The 20535-nt window shown below is 40.1% G+C and overlaps 1 protein-coding gene across 2 annotated transcripts in view; it reads left to right on the plus strand.

Moving 5' to 3' along the window:
- Positions 1-300: 300 nt before the first annotated feature.
- The window catches only part of hsd11b1la (hydroxysteroid (11-beta) dehydrogenase 1-like a), a 34641-nt gene continuing 14406 nt past the window's right edge, over positions 301-20535 (plus strand). The window contains exons 1-5 of one of the 2 annotated variants that reach the window (XM_060941407.1): positions 301-661; positions 2809-2939; positions 10857-11060; positions 12231-12324; positions 12403-12568. In XM_060941407.1, coding sequence (XP_060797390.1) covers positions 574-661; positions 2809-2939; positions 10857-11060; positions 12231-12324; positions 12403-12568 — 683 coding nt within the window. In that variant the 5' untranslated portion in view covers positions 301-573. The remainder of the gene's footprint in view (positions 662-2808; positions 2940-10856; positions 11061-12230; positions 12325-12402; positions 12569-20535) is intronic. The other variant, XM_060941408.1, reaches the window with a different exon arrangement.

A 20535-nucleotide genomic window follows, 5' to 3' on the forward strand; every position in this document is an offset into this window, starting at 1 on the left:
ATGGATGGATGAATGAATATCCAAAACACAAACAATTTAAAACAAATCACATTCAGAACGGTGCCATGGGCCAATAATAATAATAAGAAGAAGAAGAAGAAGAAGAAAAAGAAGAAGAAGAAAAACAGCAGCATCAAATCATGAAACACTGTAATGTCTTCAGGGCAGATTGGAAATTAAGATTAATTATAAATTAATATTAATTAAAAGAAAGAAAAAGAAGTTAGTGTGGGATCTGCTATATTCATCCTTGCCACTAGGTGGAGGTGCATACATTGGAATAGGAAGTACGCCTAGCGATAGAAAAAGAGGTTATGAGCGCTTGGAAGCGAATGCGCATTGTTCATATATGTTATGCTACTTTTCCCGGTTAGTTAATAAAGTACAGAAAGGGAATTGAATGCTTGATTACTTCACGAATCAATAGTTAGTTAGTTAATTTCTCGGACGGGAGTCGGCTCTTCATCGTTCACCTAAAAGAGCCGGTTCATTGAGCCGACTCGTTCGCGACCGACTCATCACCAGAAGGGACAATCCGGAAAGGAAACCCGAACCTCCACTACAGGATTCGCAATGAAGCTTCCCATTAAAATCTTTGTATTCGGGAGTCTGGGGGCAGCTTTAATCGCGCTCCAATGGCGTGGCCCCACTTTTAGTGAAGGTGAGTTTGAGGTTGATTTTGTTTTCAACTTTTTTCCCCCTTGTGTTTTACTGTGGTGCTTGAAAGTTTGTGAACCCTTTAGAATGTTCTATATTTCTGCATAAATATGACCTAAAACATCATCAGATTTTCATACAAGTCCTAAAAGTAGATAAAGAGAATCCAGTTAAACAAATGAGACAAAATATTATACTTGGTCATTTGTTTATTGAGGAAAATGATCCAATGTTACATATCTGTGAGTGGCAAAAGTATGTGAACCTTTGCTTTCAGTATCTGGTGTGACCCCCTTGTGCAGCAATAACTGCAACTAAACGTTTCCGGTAACTGTTGACCAGTCCTGCACACCGGCTTGGAGGAATTTTAGCCCATTCCTCCATACAGAACAGCTTCAACTCTGGGATGTTGGTGGGTTTCCTCACATGAACTGCTCGCTTCAGGTCCTTCCACGACATTTCGATTGGATTAAGGTCAGGACTTTGACTTGGCCATTCCAAAACATTAACTTTATTCTTCTTTAACCATTCTTTGGTAGAACAACTTGTGTGCTTAGGGTCGTTGTCTTGCTGCATGACCCACCTTCTCTTGAGATTCTGTTCATGGACAGATGTCCTGACATTTTCCTTTAGAAGTCGCTGGTATAATTCAGAATTCATTGTTCCATCAATGATGGCAAGCCGTCCTGGCCCAGATGCAGCAAAACAGGCCCAAACCATGATACTACCACCACCATGTTTCACAGATGGGATAAGGTTCTTATGCTGGAATGCAGTGTTTTCCTTTCTCCAAACATAACGCTTCTCATTTAAACCAAAAAGTTCTAGTTTGGTCTCATCCATCCACAAAACATTTTTCCAATAGCCTTCTGTCTTGTCCACATAATCTTTAGCAAACTGCAGATGAGCAGCAATGTTCTTTTTGGAGAGCAGTGGCTTTCTCCTTGCAACCCTGCCATGTACACCATTGTTGTTCAGTGTTCTATTGATGGTGGACTCATGAACATTAGCCAATGTGAGAGAGGCCTTCAGTTGCTTAGAAGTTACCCTGGGGTCCTTTGTGACCTCACTGACTATTACATGCCTTGCTCTTGACGTGATCTTTGTTGGTTGACCATTCCTGGGGAGGGTAACAATGGTCTTGAATTTCCTCTTTTTGTACATAATCTGTCTGACTGTGGATTGGTGGAGTCCAAACTCTTGAGAGATGGTTTTGTAACCTTTTCCAGCCTGATGAGTATCAGCAACACTTTTTTTGAGGTCCTCAGAAATCTCCTTTGTTCGCGCCATGATACACTTCCACAAACGTATGTTGTGAAGATCAGACTTTGATAGATCCCTGTTCTTTAAATAAAACAGGGTGCCTACTCACACCTGATTGTCATCCCATTGATTGAAAACACCTGACTTCAATTTCACCTTCAAATTAACTGCTAATCCTAGAGGTTCACATACTTTTGCCACTCACAGGTGTGTAATATTGGATCATTTTCCTCAATAAATAAATGACCAAGTATAATATTTTTGTCTCATTTGTTTAACTGGGTTCTCTTTATCTACTTTTAGGACTTGTGTGGAAAATCTGATTGTTTTAGGTCATATTTATGCAGAAATATAGAAAATTCTAAAGGGTTCACAAACTTTCAAGCACCACTGTATTTCCTGTAAAACAAGTCTCACAAGTTTCTTGGTTGTTCCACGGAGCAGTGATTACAAACTGACAAAGGTAATACAGGTACAAGTTTATAACATTTACTGAATAATAAGTGCAGCTGAGAGAAGAATAAATGATGCAAGGAGTTACACTAGGACTGATAATTTGCTAGAATATGGTGACAGTATTCAGTCCCAGTTAACCTGCACACATTATTTAGAATATTTTACTCACATTAAAAAAATAAATAAATAAAAATACAACTGACCACATTCTCATGGAAAAAAAGATATGTTGTATATTATTTTAATATATTTTCTTTAAATGGTAAAAAAAAAAAAATCCAGATCAATAGGATCAGTCCTATGGCAATATGCAGAAGAGTTTGTGGTATTTTTCTTGATGCCAGACATGACACAGGTCCATAGAATGAAAGTCACTTTTGCATTTGAATTTGGAAACCTGAATGTCTACTCCCCCCCCCCCCCCCCCCCCAGAGTCTTTGAAAGGCGTGAGGGTGCTGGTGACTGGTGCGAGCACTGGCATTGGAGAACAAGTGGCGTACCACTACGCCCGCATGGGTGCTCAGATTGTCATCACAGCAAGAAGAGAACATGTATTAAAAGAGGTCAGTGGGTGAGATGTTAGTAAAATATTAAAACATCTTCCATTTGAATGTGGTTAAGATCTTCCAGAGTAAAATCCAGCTAGAAGGCACATGGGGGGGAGAAGAAAGAAAAAACAAGTGTAACCAGGGTCTGCTTTGTGGTCACTTAAGAACATATGGATTACAAATTATTGGCACCCTTCATAAAAATCAGCAAAACACTAGTATAAAGTAGGGGAGAGCAGGGAGGCTTGGAATAGGGGAGACTTGGGACAGTTTGTATTCCCAGAAATTAATTTCAGCCAATCAGGTTTTAGATTACATCAGAAGTTAGATGTTGCCCATTTGAGTAACCAACTTCCTTTGGAGCCACAAATCTGAAGACTGCATTAAGGTTGGTGCAGTGAAATATTTTTCTACTTCGAGTCCACCTCCATTCCATATTGTAATGTATGTTGGTGAATTCTGGATTTGTTAGGAATTAAAGTCTGTAGCCTAGAATTACCATATGTAGTATTATTTATTAAACTTAAATTATGTGAAAAAAAACAATAAAGGATTTTTTTTTTCAAAATGTCCAGATGGGGAGAGTTGGGACACTTCATGTTACAGGTTTCTTCTTATACTTTACACAAACACACACACACACACACACACACACACACACATTTGGAACAAAAATAAAATTCTTATACTTTAAGTATAAGAATTTTATTTTTGCTCCATATATAAACTGTTAGTTAGTTAGTTAGTTAGTTAGTTAGTTAGTTAGTTAGTTAAAAATGTGGAGTGTCTCTGCATGAGGATTAAGCTTATTTCATTCCTTTTGTCGAGTCAGGTTTTGGGTAAACTAACATTTATCTCTCGCTGTACCAGCACTGTGTGTTCATACAGTTCATATGTTACATCTCATCTCATTATCTCTAGCCACTTTATCCTTCTACAGGGTCGCAGGCAAGCTGGAGCCTATCCCAGCTGACTATGGGCGAAAGACGGGGTACACCCTGGACAAGTCGCCAGGTCATCACAGGGCCGACACATAGACACAGACAACCATTCACATTCACACCTACGGTCAATTTAGAGTCACCAGTTAACCTAACCTGCATGTCTTTGGACTGTGGGGGAAACCGGAGCACCCGGAGGAAACCCACACGGACACGGGGAGAACATGCAAACTCCACGCAGAAAGGCCCTCGCCGGCCCCGGGGCTCGAACCCAGGACCTTCTTGCTGTGAGGCGACAGCGCTAACCACTACACCACCGTGCCGCCCTCATATGTTACAAGTTTTGATAATAAATTCAAATGTAACATGTAGGCCTTGGTATTTTATTTTTGTTCCATGTCTCCCCACTATGTCCCAAGCCTCCCAACATAATGTCCCATGTCTCCCCTCAGTGTCTTTGTCTCCCTGCAAAAAATAATGACAGAAAAAGTGAAGCCTGAAGGCCAGTATATATGACAAGCTGAGAAGCTAATGTTGTGGTAAGAGGATTATAGTAAATACTCTGTAATGCAATATGAATGTGACGCTACCTGCAAAGAATTTCACATAATCTACAAAAGCTGAAAACTTGTCCCAAGCCTCCCTGCTCTCCCCTACACAATAATTGAAATTATTTTCATTTAAAAAACAGGGGGAAACCAATTTGAAGACTTTGGTTCCAAAACACAATAAGCGCCATTAAAAAAAAAATTAGGTTTTCACTAAAAGAAGTTTGGTATTTGATCACTATTTAAGGTTCCAAAATTAGTTTTACCATATGTACAATGCTATATCTGTCACATTTCTCTACATTGTATATCCCCTTTCTTTCCAAAACGCAACAAACACCACTACTGATTTTCCACAGAACACATTATCTCCACTTGATCAATCACAGCGCACCGTTCACATACAGAAACAGCAATCACAGCTTCCACTGACTGTTAACATCATGGAGAATCCCCGTCTTTTAGTGAGATTTTGAACAAAATAACTTTATTGGAATCAAACATTTCTTATGTTAATCATCTTCCTCTTCTTTTGGCTGCTCCTGATTAGGGGTCACCACAGCGGAGCTCTCGTCTCCATCGCTCCCTGTCTTCCGCATCCTTCTCTCCCACTTTCATGTCCTCTCTCACCACATCCACGTATCTCCTCTTTGGCCTGTTTTATATTATTATTCCAGTCAAGAATGTTGTCCAATGTTATTTTCCACATTGAGCGCACCTGATTCCTCCTGGGATCTCAATATCCACTTTAGGTATGGCCTAAAAGCGGAGCTCCCAATGAGTGTCAAATGTGTTTGCAAATAATATCACACTAGTTTTTAAAAAGCAATTTTAAAATATGCACTGGATAAATCCTCATCTATCTTACGTAAATAAAGATACAAGTTTCATTGTCTGGTGGTCAAGTGTTTGAGAACCGTTGCCTTGCATTTACAGTCAGTTTTCCTGTGGTTGCAAAAGCCATCAAAAATCAGGCTGATTCATTACTGTAGTTGCTTAAGTATGGAGCTGTGCTCCATGCCCAGGGAGCTCAGCTATGATTTTAACTGTCCATGCTGTACAAGATGTCCAAACTTTGACATTTATTGTTCGGAATAAAAAGTTTGTCCTTTAAAAAAAAGTTTCTTTGTAAACATCTGACTGGGTCTATTAACATTTTTCAGAGCTTTGTGTGTAAAATAGATTGGGGTGTGTAGACAACAAGATGAATGTAATACTGGATCACCGATTTTCCCAAAGGGGCGGCACGGTGGTGTAGTGGTTAGCGCTGTTGCCTCACAGCAAGAAGGTCCGGGTTCGAGCCCGTGGCCGGCGAGGGCCTTTCTGTGCGGAGTTTGCATGTTCTCCCCGTGTCCGCGTGGGTTTCCTCCGGGTGCTCCGGTTTCCCCCACAGTCCAAAGATATGCAGGTTAGGTTAACTGGTGACTCTAAATTGACCGTAGGTGTGAATGTGAGTGTGAATGGTTGTCTGTGTCTATGTGTCAGCCCTGTGATGACCTGGCGACTTGTCCAGGGTGTACCCCGCCTTTCGCCCGTAGTCAGCTGGGATAGGCTCCAGCTTGCCTGCAACCCTGTAGAAGGATAAAGCGGCTAGAGATAATGAGAATGAGATTTTCCCAAATAAGAGATGGTCCAAGTTCAGAGGCTGTCATATGTGCAGATCAACTTTACTTCTTGTGTCTAGTTATATTTCACACAAAAAAACCATTGTTTTTATTGATGTATTCACAGCATTTTTTTGGAGGGGGGTGTCATGGATATATCGCATTTTTTTTGGGGGGGGGGAATCAGTTTAAAAAAAAATAAAATTAAAAAAAAAAAAATCTAGATTTGCATTTCTAATGTTATTACAACCTCATCACATTATATTAAAGCTTCAAACAGAAAATAGTGGTTTTCCTGCTACCATATTTTTGGTAAAGAAAATAAATTTTTGCTTAAGTTTATCACAGTGGGTTTATTGTGTTTTGGAACCAAACTCTTAATTTTCTCTTTTGAAACACAAATTTTTGTCTCACTAGAAATTTTGAACATATGTTCTCTCCGAAATGTCTGTGCCAAAATTATTGGCAGTTCTAAGAAGTGTTTTAAAATAATTGTAAAAAAAATTGTATCAAAACAAACCTCGCCTGGCAGCACTTATTTTATACATATTTGGTGATAATGGTAATATTTCTCAATCATCAGCTGTCAGGTTAGTCTTATGAAAATCCATGACCTTGAGTTTGACATTTCAAAGTCATTCAAGATCAAAGATCATGGTACCAAATGAAAGGTCATACAGTGGTGCTTGAAAGTTTGTGAATGCTTTAGAATTTTCTATATTTCTGCATACATATGGCCTAAAACATCAGATTTTCACACAAGTCCTAAAAGTAGATAAAGAGAACCCAGTTAAACAAATGAGACAAAATATTATATTGGTTATTTATTTATTGAGGAAAATGATCCAATATTACATATCTGTGAGTGGCAAAAGTATGTGAACCTTTGCTTTCAGTATGTGGTGTGACCCCCTTGTGCAGCAATAACTGCAACTAAACGTTTCCAGTAACTGTTGATCAGTCCTGCACACCGGCTTGGAGGAATTTTAGCCCATTCCTCCGTACAGAACAGCTTCAGCTCTGGGATGTTGGTGGGTTTCCTCACATGAACTGCTCGCTTCAGGTCCTTCCACAGCCCTCTCAATATATTTCTGAGAAAGGGGCAAATAAGAGAGTAGTAGGCAGAGGTTAAGCCAGGGATCCCAGCAGTAATTGAAAAAAATAGAGGAATGTAAGAAACTATCAGCATGGGTCAAGGGGGCTGCAAGCCCTTTGCAGGGTGCAGGGGCAATGCCCCTGCTGGGGGTACGGGGGCAAAGCCCCCTGAAGCTGTTGAGATTTTAACATTTAAAGATGCTATAGAACACATTTTTTACATAGATTTAACATAGAAAAGCAACAGAATTTAACAATAACGTGTATCTATTTGATGCCATATTTTGTAATCTATGACATAAGTGGCAAAAAAAAATTATTTATAAAAATTAGATGAAAATGTAGCTTTGAAGAATATACTTGCCTAAATATTCCACTGATTTTGTTATAATATAACAATAGTATCCATAGTTCATCTCCATTTGTTTATTTTTTTTTTTTGTTTTGAGTTAATGTCAATACTAGTCTAATATAAGCCACATTCATTTTTCAAAAATCATGAATATGAGCAGAAATCAATGATTCAGTAATATTAGATATATGTACAGCAGATATTGGAGATATTTGATTTAAACCTTTCTCTTTTTGAAAGGTTTCACTGCAGAGGAATTTATTGCTCTTTTCTGGGGTGCATTCTGTGATCTTTCCTCCAGTTTTCTCTGCTGTTGTTTCTCTGATCTTTCCTTCTGCTTTTTCTGATGTTCCTGCAGTGCTCTTTTGGATAGTTTCTTGGCTACTCTGTTCGCTTGAGCTTTTGTTTCAAGTTCTGTATTCACCACATTCATTAATCTCTTCTTGGATTCAACTTCCTCTCTGGCTAAGCGCAACTACGCTTTCCACGACATATTGAATTAAGTTCAACGCATTAGAAGCAAAAGCACGAACGGAGTTAAAACACGTTTTCTAGCAAATGGGCGCAGCCATATTGTGTTCTCGTTCTGTCACGTACAGTCTCGCGCTATTTGCATCAATTTAACTTCCGAGTGTTCCCGAATGTCAACGAGAACAAACGAAGCCGACGAAAACATCGCTAAACAAGCAAACCAAATCAGAACGTATTCTGCTGGTCATTTTACTTAAACATATTTTTAACGGATATACAAGAGATTTAAAAAAAAAACAACACTTTGGCTAGAAAAATAGCGGAATTCCGCTAAATAGTGTACGTCTGGGATCCATGTTAAGTGTAAGCTGAGCGGAGGCTGCGTTAGCCGCCGCTGCAATGTATAAAAAAGAGGGGGGTCCAGGGGTCCTCCCGCGGAAAATTTTGAAAATGTAGATGTTAAATGGTGAATTCTGAGTGATCCTGAATGCAAAATTTTATTTTTATGAAGTATAAATTATGAAGTAAAAACTTATGAATTTCAATTTTTTTGAAAAACCACTGTGAGTAGCCGGCAATGGAGCGTTTGTAGGCGGCAAAATTGCTGGTTGCCGGCAGTTATTGAGAGGATTGCTTCCACAACATTTCATTTGGATTAAGGTCAGGAATTTGACTTGGCCATTCCAAAACACTAACATTATTCTTCTTTAACCATTCTTTGGTAGAACGACTTGTGTGTTTAGGGTTGTTGTTTTGCTGAATGACCCACCTTCTCTTGAGATTCAGTTCATGGACAGATGTCCTGACATTTTCCTTTAGAATTTGCTGGTATAATTCATTCATTGTTCCATCAATGATGGCAAGCCGTCCTGGCCCAGATGCAGCAAAACAGGCCCAAACCATGATACTACCACCACATGTTTCACAGATGGGATAAGGTTCTTATGCTGGAATGCAGTGTTTTCCTTTCTCCAAACATAACGCTTCTCATTTAAACCAAAAAGTTCTACTTTCGTCTCATCCATCCACAAAATATTTTTCCAATAGCCTTCTGTCTTGTCCACATGATCTTTAGCAAACTGCAGACAAGCAGCAATGTTCTTTTTGGAAAGCAGTGGCTTTCTCCTTGCAACCCTGCCATGCACACCATTATTGTTCAGTGTTCTCCTGATGGTGGACTCATGAACATTGGCTAATGTTAATGTGAGAGAGGCCTTCAGTTGCTTAGAAGTTACCCTGGGGTCCTTTGTGACCTTGCCAATTATTGCATGCCTTGCTCTTGGAGTGATCTTTGTTGGTCGACCACTCCTGGGGAGGGTAACAGTGGTCTTGAATTTCCTCCATTTGTACACAATCTGTCTGACTGTGGATTGGTGGAGTCCAAACTCTTTAGAGATGGTTTTGTAACCTTTTCCAGCCTGATGAGCATCAACAACGCTTTTTCTGAGGTCCTCAGAAATCTCCCTTGTTCGTGCCATGATACACTTCCACAAACGTGTGAAGATCAGACTTTGATAGATCCCTGTTCTTTAAATAAAACAGGGTGCCTACTCGCACCTGATTTCAATCAGTGGGATGACAAACACCTGACTCTAATTTCACCTTCAAATTAAATGCTATTCCAAGAGGTTCACATACTTTTGCCACTCACAGATATGTAATATTGGATCATTTTCCTCAATAAATAAATTACCAAGTATAATATTTTTGTCTCATTTGTTTAACTGGGTTCTCTTTATCTACTTTTAGGACTTGTGTGAAAATCTGATGATGTTTTAGGTCATATTTATGCAGAAATATAGAAAATTCTAAAGGGTTCACAAACTTTCAAGCACCACTTAATGGGAGTTCCTATACCGTATGCTCATAATAGTAAACATTTGTCTATCAGAAACTGTTTTCGAGTTATAATGGAAAATGTTATTTTGACCAAAAGGTTGACCTTTCCGGTGACCTTCACCTTGACCCTATTACCCCCAAAATTTAATCAGGTAATCTACGGACCATTGCTCAGCTACCCTGAAAATTTGAAGTCAATCGGTACAACTGTCTAGATGCTAGATTGTTAACACACACACACACACACACCATGTAGCATATCAATGGAAGCAGAATTGAAAGAACAACATTTTGGAATTCATCTCATCTCATTATCTCTAGCCGCTTTATCCTTCTACAGGGTCGCAGGCAAGCTGGAGCCTATCCCAGCTGACTACGGGCGAAAGGCAGGGTACACCCTGGACAAGTCGCCAGGTCATCACAGGGCTGACACATAGACACAGACAACCATTCACACTCACATTCACACCTACGGTCAATTTAGAGTCACCAGTTAACCTAACCTGCATGTCTTTGGACTGTGGGGGAAACCGGAGCACCCGGAGGAAACCCACGCGGACACGGGGAGAACATGCAAACTCCACACAGAAAGGCCCTCGCCGGCCCCGGGGCTTGAACCCAGGACCTTCTTGCTGTGAGGCGACAGCGCTAACCACTACACCACCGTGCCGCCCATTTTGGAATTGGTTTGAATTAAATATGATGAATATGAAGGAAGGTATTGCAAAAAAAATCAATTTTGATCTTTTTGATGACCTTGACTGGATAACCCTCAAAATGTTGGAGGTTCTATTTGAGACCAATGCCCATCTATCTTGAAAGTTTCATGAAGATTGGTCCAGCCGTTTTCCCGTAATGTTGCTAGCAATAAAAAAAACAAAGAAACCCCACCGAAAACAATACTTCACCCCTAGGTGGACTCTATCCTGGGCGAGGAAATTAAGCACAATTAGGACCACAGAAATGTGTCACATGTCAGTTGCAACCATTGGAAATCAACCATATTTATATGTACTCATTTTTTAAATGCTACCAGTAATTCTGGAAGGCACAGTATATGCATGTTGCTGATCTTATTGCAGGTTGTAAAGAAGTGTCTGGAACTGGGAGCTCAGAAAGCCCTGTATATTGTCGCGGACATGGCCGAAATAGATCATGCAGACAAGGTGGTGGAATTTGCTGAAGAGCAGCTTAATGGGCTGGACTACATGGTGCTTAACCACATTGGGCCAAGTCCATATGGGATGTGGGATGGCGATGTGGATCACATTCGATGGCTCATGCAGGTGAGGTGACATAGTGGAGCTGCAACACAAAAAGGCCAAGTGCACATTCCACGACTCTCAGACTCCCTGACCGTTTCACACTACATGACTTGAATCATTTGTGCTGTTTGGTGGACATAGGGGTGTGGACATTACACGGTCACTCACAGATAGGTCTTTCACCTGGGACTATGCCTAAAAACATTAAATATAACTAAACAATTAAAAGTGAAACATCAGGCTTTAATAAATCTTAAAAATCATAATCATTGACAGATTGATATGGTACAAGATGAGTAAAACACTTTGACATGCAGTTATTTTAAAATAATCACATTAACTAAAACTTCTTGCTCTAATACATCTTAGTCAGAACATCAATTATTTAATTTTATTTATCCTTTATTTAATCATGGTAAATCACATTGAGACGGAAGTTCCTTTTCCATGTGAGCTCTGGCAAAGAAAGGGCAGCACCTAGCTAGAATATAAAACATACAAACATAATACAATGTACAAAGGATATAAGGAAGTAAACAGAATAGGGAAAATATCACAACGGCAGTCTAAAAGCATTCACAGTGATAATTTAGAGTGTTTGCAACACAAAGTTTAAAATTAGAAAGTGGAATGAGTATGTCATGCTTTAACTGTTTCTGAAGTGCATTCCGTGATGAAGGGGCATTGTACCGAAAAGCTATTTTACCAAATTCAGATTTCACAGTTGGTATACTGAAAAGGATGATATTGTTAGACCTGAGGTTATATCTATTGCTCATTTTCTGTGAAAAAATAAGATGGTAACAAACCAATAACTACTTTATAAATAAAAATGAGGCAATGAAGCTGTCTACGTGTTGACAGTGGAGGCCAACCAGATAAACTATATAAATTGCAGTGGTGAGTGGAATACCCAGCATTAGTTATAAAGCGTAGCGTGGAATGATAAACAGAGCCCAGTGAGCGCAACACAGTCTTTGCAGCATGCATATAGAGAATGTCACTAATCTAAAACAGATAAAGTGGCTGCAACAAGTTCTTTTCTGGCTTTTAAATTAAATTACGCATTAACTTATTATTGTGATAGATGTGTGTGGGGGGGCTAAAATGATAATGCACCATCATATGTAACCAGTGCTTTGTACTGTCTTAAGTTTTATTGCATTTCTCCTTTACTTGTACTATATAAAGGTGAATTTCCACAGTTATGTGAAAATGGCTGTGAAAGCTTTACCAGTCCTGGAGAAGACTAATGGATCAATAATGGTTGTCTCTTCCTTACTTGGTGAGTAAAGAACATTTTAATCCTACTCAGAAGTCTGTTCTGATAAAGTAGTCATATGAATGTTGTTGATCTTTGCAGGTAAAATGTGTTCACCATTTGCATTGCCATACATTGCAACCAAATTTGCCCTGAATGGCTTCTTCGGGAGTCTTCAGCATGAGCTGGGTATGAAGCGCAGCAACGTAACTGTCACTGTCTGCACCCTGGGCCTCATCGACACAGAGTCAGCCATGGAGAAAATCAAGTGAGCCATGCTTAAATACAGCAGATTTGTTCTTTGTAGAGAAAACTTGTCAGTGCTGTACTGAGTCATCCCTAATGGTACACTGTTTACCAGTGAATAGATGTGGTGGTGGATTGAATAGGAGTAAGACTTGAGTCTTGAGTCTTACTGAACAGGAGCTCATTTCAGGCTGTTTTCACTGGCAGAAAAGGGTGGTAAAGTTTCAAGACAATTAAATAGCAATTGTATTTCAAAGGCGTATTGTGTACACAAGCAAAAAGATAGATATTCAGATCCTGACCTTTCTCATATACTATCCCATCCACCCACACAGTGACACAAAAGATATGTGACAGAAACAATAAGTGCTTCTATATTACCATTTACACATATTGCCCATATGTTAGTTATTTTACAACCCCGATTCCAAAAAAGTTGGGACAAAGTACAAATTGTAAATAAAAACGGAATGCAATAATTTACAAATCTCAAAAACTGATATTGTATTCAATATCAATAGATATTGACAACATATCAAATGTCAAAAGTGAGACATTTTGAAATTTCATGCCAAATATTGGCTCATTTGAAATTTCATGACAGCAACACATCTCAAAAAAGTTGGGACAGAGGCAATAAGAGGCTGGAAAAATTAAAGGTACAAAAAAGGAACAGCTGGAGGACCAAATTGCAACTCATTAGGTCAACTGGCAATAGGTCATTAACATGACTGGGTATAAAAAGAGCATCTTGGAGTGGCAGCGGCTCTCAGAAGTAAAGATGGGAAGAGGATCACCAATCCCCCTAATTCTGCGCCGACAAATAGTGGAGCAATATCAGAAAGGAGTTCGACAGTGTAAAATTGCAAAGAGTTTGAACATATCATCATCTACAGTGCATAATATCATCAAAAGATTCAGAGAATCTGGAAGAATCTCTGTGCGTAAGGGTCAAGGCCGGAAAACCATACTGGGTGCCCGTGATCTTCGGGCCCTTAGATGGCACTGCATCACATACAGGCATGCTTCTGTATTGGAAATCACAAAATGGGCTCAGGAATATTTCCAGAGAATATTATTTGTGAACACAATTCACCGTGCCATCCGCCGTTGCCAGCTAAAACTCTATAGTTCAAAGAAGAAGCCGTATCTAAACATGATCCAGAAGCGCAGACGTCTTCTCTGGGCCAAGGCTCATTTAAAATGGACTGTGGCAAAGTGGAAAACTGTTTTGTGGTCAGACGAATCAAAATTTGAAGTTCTTTATGGAAATCAGGGACGCCGTGTCATTCGGACTAAAGAGGAGAAGGATGACCCGAGTTGTTATCAGCGCTCAGTTCAGAAGCCTGCATCTCTGATGGCATGGGGTTGCATTAGTGCATGTGGCATGGGCAGCTTACACATCTGGAAAGACACCATCAATGCTGAAAGGTATATCCAGGTTCTAGAGCAACATATGCTCCCATCCAGACGACGTCTCTTTCAGGGAAGACCTTGCATTTTCCAACATGACAATACCAAACCACATACTGCATCAATTACAGCATCATGGCTGCGTAGAAGAAGGGTCCGGGTACTGAACTGGCCAGCCTGCAGTCCAGATCTTTCACCCATAGAAAACATTTGGCACATCATAAAACGGAAGATACGACAAAAAAGACCTAAGACAGTTGAGCAACTAGAATCCTACATTAGACAAGAATGGGTGAACATTCCTATCCCTAAACTTGAGCAACTTGTCTCCTCAGTCCCCAGACGTTTACAGACTGTTGTAAAGAGAAAAGGGGATGTCTCACAGTGGTAAACATGGCCTTGTCCCAACTTTTTTGAGATGTGTTGTTGTCATGAAATTTAAAATCACCTAATTTTTCTCTTTAAATGATACATTTTCTCAGTTTAAACATTTGATATGTCATCTATGTTCTATTTTGAATAAAATATGGAATTTTGAAACTTCCACATCATTGCATTCCGTTTTTGAGTGATTCCACGCTTATGGGTACTGAAATGGGGACATTAACTTATTTTTAAAAATTCACCTAAAACCATTTCTTTTTTTTACCATCAGTTCACAAAACATGTAATCTTTAATGAATGATATGTTAAAAGATAACTTTAATTTTCTGAGATGTAATAAAAACATATTTATATGCCAAAGTCAGAACGTAACAGAAGTGTTGTGGACATATATATTCTCAATTTTAACAATGTAGAATTACTTTTTGAAACATAGGAAGGTGATGTTTTAGCAAATATAATTAATAAACATGTGTAGTAGAATAAAAATACACATTCTTTCAATAAGATTAACATGGTATATAGCTAGATTGTAATTAATTTGTAACAGACGCGAGATGGACAATCGTAACAGAAGTAATGTAACAGACATCATTTTGGAACTCATAGGCTTGACTTTGGCATATAAATGTTTTTATTACATCTCAGAAAATTAAAGTTATCTTTTAACATATCATTCATTAAAGATTACATGTTTTGTGACCTGATGGTAAAAAAAGAAATGGTTTTAGGTGAATAAGTTCATGTCCCCATTTCAGTACCCATAAGCATGGAATCACTCATTTACAATTTGTACTTTGTCCCAACTTTCTTGGAATCGGGGTTGTACGTAATACTTGGTTTCATACACAAATATTTATTTAGCACACATACTGTAGTTATACTGTTGCACAATTTCTGGGTGTTGCACATACTGTAATTATGGCATAAATTCCGTTGTTCTAGTGTGTAACATAGTTATGGCACAATTTTAATAGTAAAAAAAAATCCATTATTAAAAAAAATTAATGCTACCACCACCATGCTTCATTGTGGGGATGGTTTTCTCAGGGTAACAAGCAGTGTTGGGGTTTCTACCGAAAATAGTGTCCAACACTCTGCATGTGTGTGTGTGTGTGTGTGTGTGTACTTTTTTTGCAAACTCCAAATGCTCATATAAGGACTCTATACACACACACACACACACACACACACACACACACATACACACAGGTTGCGAAGCGATACACTTAGTACTTTTCATCTGACATTGCCAAGCCTTTTATTCTAATCTGTTATCCTGGTTATCTGATTATTGTCCTGCCTGTAATACTCTGTCTGCTGACAGTTCAGCCTTGTGACTGTTGACTCTGAACTTTATTTTCCCTTTGGATTTGTTTGCCTGCTTATGATCAGTAAAGAACTGAACCACAACTGTATTAATTTCTGGCCGTCATTGCTACGTGTGACAGATTGCTTTGCCTAACAAATGGATGCAGCAGATTCAGAATGAATGCATTCACTGAATGCATTCTCCTGAATGCATTCACTGTGCAGGGATGACACCTCGGAGTGCATGAGCAGTCTGTCCAGAAAATGAGCACACAGATCCAGCAGTTCACAGCAGACGTCACCCAGCTCACGGCCCAGCAAACTACCTCAACCAGACCTCCTGCTCCCACTGCACTCATGACCTGACAAATCTGTAGGAGATCCCACCCAGTGTTGAGGGTTTCTTCTTCAGTGTTCTTTATACTTTATTGAGCAGGAGGGAGTTTCAGGTTAGTCTAAGATTGTGCAGTTTATCTGCTTGCTCACCAGCAAGGCACACGTAGTCTACCGCTGTATGGGAACAGGGCAGTGAGCTTCCCTCGTCTTATGACCATTTCATTGCCTCGTTTTGCCATGTTTTCGACTACGTCCCAGAGGGCAAGGAGATTGGTGAATGGTGGTCAAACAGGGAAAGAAGCAAGTGGCTGAATATGCTTGAATATGCCTTAGAATTCTGCACATTAGGGGCAGAGAGTGGAGGGAATGAATTAGCACTAAAACCTGCCTTCTACCAGCAGGGTTTTCCGCAAGCGCCGGCTGCCGGCCATACAGCCGACTACACAATTAAGTCCAGCCGGCTACTTTAATGACTTATTTTTGTAGCCCACAGGCTCTAAATATTAATTTTCGATTTTAATAAAATTAAATGTTTATCTAACGGACTGACAATAATGTCAAACTGAACCGCACTCATTTAAGTTGTGATTCGCGCTGTTTGTACTGATAATAACCACAAATTCCCCGCCGACTTCGTTGATCAAGGGAGAGTAACTCATCCACGGCCCCGACATGCGGTGTGTGCACGCGCGCACTCAGCGGAGGCAGTAGTGTGTCGGAGGCGACATTGGAGGGAACAGAAGCAGAGATAATGCTTATTTTGTCTCCGGTAAACCAGTCTTCTCTCGTTCAATTACGTGCTGGCATCAAAAGACACCGTTGGTTGTAAATGAAACCAAACTGAGTTGTTGGAGTGTATTTTCATACACAAATGGAGAAATGTTCGCCGAGTGTTTAATTGTGTAGCCACCACTGCAGACCGTTGTCGTTGTTGATTCATAGCATGCTCAGCTGCGTGAATGTGTCATGCACCGAAAATAAGAGATTTACAAGCCAGGAACGCCTCATGATGCAATATGCAAGAAAAGAAAAGATTTACTGCCATTTTACTTTGTATTTGAGTAAAGTGAATAAATAAATGGTCTGTGGAAAATCCTGGGAACTGCATGCACAGGAGTTTATTTTGTGTTTATTCCCCCACCCCCCACCCCCCGGCTGGCTACTTATTTGTCATGGCTGACTAGTATGAGCCTTAGTGGAAAGCCCTGCTACCAGGGACTCAACATTGAGGCGCTGACTGGGCTAGTCTGTCGGAATGACGAGTTCACCCTCGACTCCCTGATTGACATGGTAATCCACCTAGACAACTTATGAAACCAGAACTAGTATACACTGGAGATCAAAATTAGAGAACAACTTATAAAAACTTGAATAATTTTGAAATAATACCATCTTCACTGCTCAACAGTTTAAGGACATTTTGTTGTGTCTATACCATGCTACAACAACACTTTTTCACAAAATGGATAACGCATTTCAACAAAAAACCTGCATTTTGCAAAAAATGCACTGATCAAAATTAGAGAACACTTTCAGGTGCCTCCCACTTAATGGTGCTAATCTAGCACATGGTGCTAATTTCCTTGATTATCAGTCAACCCCTATTTAAGTGGCATTCTAACTGCCAGTTTCATTGACTTTGCAAGATGGTGGGTCGTTCTAAAGTGACTGAAAGCCTCCGGCAGCAGGTTGTCCAGATGAAAACCAAAGGGATGACCCTATCAGCCATAGCAAGACAAGTTGATCGTTCCAAATCTGTGATTTCAAGAATATTGAATCTTTACAAAACTACAAACTCATTCAAGTCGCCCAAGAAGGCTGGTCATCCACGGAAGACAAATGCAAGAGAGGACAGGTCACTGCGAAGGATGTCAATGGGTAATCGTTTCCATACTGCAGGTGGAATTGCTCGCCAGTTCAGTGCTGAACATGGTAAGGATCTGTCTCGCCATACAGTGGCTCGCCGTTTAAGAGCATTTGGACTGAAGGCCCACACTGCAGTGACCAAACCTCTCATTAGCAAAAAAAATCAAAAAGCTAGACTGAGCTTTGCTGAGGAGCATGTTGTGTGGACAGAGGAGAACTGGTCCAGGGTTCACTTCAGTGATGAAAGCAAATTTAATTTATTTGGGTCTGATGGGAAGCATTATGTTCGGCGACACATTGGAGAAAGACTAAACCCAAAGTGTGTAAAGAAGTCAGTGAAAGGTGGAGGAGGAAGTGTCATGGTTTGGGGCATGTTTTCTGCTGCGGGAGTTGGGCCTCTTGTACAGCTACATGGCCGAGTGAATGCAAATGTGTATCAGAACCTTCTTCAACAGCACATGGTTCCTTACTTGCGTTCATCACCCAATCAGCCTGCAGTCTTTATGCAGGACAATGCTCCATGTCACACAGCAAAACGGGTAAAGAATTTCCTTGAAGGTGAAAACATTGAATTAATGGCATGGCCTGCCCAGAGTCCTGATCTCAACCCAATAGAGAACCTCTGGAAAATCCTTGGTGACAAAGTTATGGTCAAGAAACCCTCTACAATCACCGAACTGTGGAGGAGGCTGGAAGAAGAATGGACCAAAATCACACCAGAGCAGTGTGAGAGACTAGTGCTATCCTGTGGCCGCAGATGTGCTGAAGTCATTCACAGCAGAGGCCTGTACACTTCTTACTAATTGCTGACTGTTGTAACCTTCAGATTTTTGTTCCAGATTGTTGTTCTCTAATTTTGATCAGTGTGTTCTCTAATTTTGATCAGTGTGTTCTCTAATTTTGATCAGTGCATTTTCTGAAAAATATTTTTTTTTGTGAAATGCCTTTAGTCATTTTGTGAAAAAAATGTTGTTGAACCATGATATGGACACAATAAAATGTCATTTAACTGTTGAGCAGTGAAGATGGTATTATTTCAAAATTATTCAAGTTTTTATAAGTTGTTCTCTAATTTTGATCTCCAGTGTATGTCACTACCCTCTTTTCCTGGCACCACATCTGAACCATGTTGAGCCCATGCAAATTGGCCACACCTTCCTGAGCCTCACTGAGAGAGAGAGAGATGGGTACAACTCTGCTTCTACTGTGGGGAGCTCAATCACTCCAATTACCACTGCCACAAATGGAGAAGAGCTGTCTATCATTACAAGCCTTCACACTACAAGCTCAGATTGTGCACTCAGGAAATGTCTCTATCCTTACAGTGCTGACTGACTGTGGAGCTGTGGCTGACCTCTCTGACCAAGTCACAGCACTTCAGCTCAGTCTGCCACTATGTCCCCTGCAATCTCCTCATAAAATCAGTACCATCTACAGAGGCCCCATTGGTACAGGAATTAATCCTACACTGCACCGAATCTATCAACCTTCACATCAGCAGCATGCACCAAGAGAACACAACTCTCTCCGTCACTGTCACTCCCAAGAAGCCTCTCATCCTAGGCCTCCCCTGGATGCAACTTCACAATCCACAGATATCATGGCCAAACAAAGAAATCATTAAATGGTCAGATTATTGCATCCATCACTGTCCCTTGATGAGCCAAAAACCATAGACGAATATGTTCAGGAAGCACTCTAGCCAGGCTATATCCATCCACATCACCAGCCTCAGTCTGATTTTATTTTTTTGTAGGGAAAGAAAAAAGCTGGGGGGCTGTGACCATTGTATCGATTACTGGGAATCAAATCAATCACTGTGAAATATCTTATATCCCCTGCCACTAGTTCCTTCTGCATTAAAACAGCCGCACTTTTTTTGTTTGTCTTACCAAAATGAACCTGTGCAACGCATACAACCTGGTGTGCATCAGAGAATATGACGAGTAGCAAATGGCCTTCGGTACGACCTCTGGCCACTATGAATATATGGTCATGTTGTATGGACTCTCTCTTACACCCCCTTGATAACTCGGTGCTTTATCAATGATGTGCTAAGAGATATGTTGGGTAGATTTGAGATTTGTATATATCAGTGACATTTTAATATACTGTGCCTACTTCGAAAGCCATGTCAATCATGTTAACGTAATGTCCTGACTCTTAGTAAACTAGCTCTGCATCAAAGGGGAGAAATGTTTGTTTCACATTCTCACAGTTTCCTTCCTGGGGTACATGATTAGCCAAAAGGGCATAAAGATAGATGACACCAAGGTGAGGGCAGTGATGGAGGGGCCTGTTCCCCACTCAGTAAAGAACTTATAATACATTTCTACAGGAGATTCATACAAGGATTTAGCTCACTCACCTCCCCACCCACAACCCTCTTGCAAAAGGGTCCTAAGAAAATCATAGGGAATCAGGCACCAGAAGACACATTCAGTAAGCTCAAGACTGCATTTATTACAGAAGCCATATTACATCCAACCAGACCATTCATTGTAGAGGTGGATGCCTCAGAGTCAGGGGTGGGAGCCGTCCTGTCATAGTGCTTTGGTGAGAAGCTCAAACTATATCCTGTGGCCTTTTTCTCTTGAAAATAAGCTCAAGACTGCATTTATTACAGAAGCCATATTACATCCAACCAGACCATTCATTGTAGAGGTGGATGCCTCAGAG

The sequence above is a fragment of the Neoarius graeffei genome, chromosome 15 (genome assembly GCF_027579695.1).
Source record: "Neoarius graeffei isolate fNeoGra1 chromosome 15, fNeoGra1.pri, whole genome shotgun sequence".
Taxonomy (NCBI): Eukaryota; Metazoa; Chordata; class Actinopteri; order Siluriformes; family Ariidae; genus Neoarius; species Neoarius graeffei.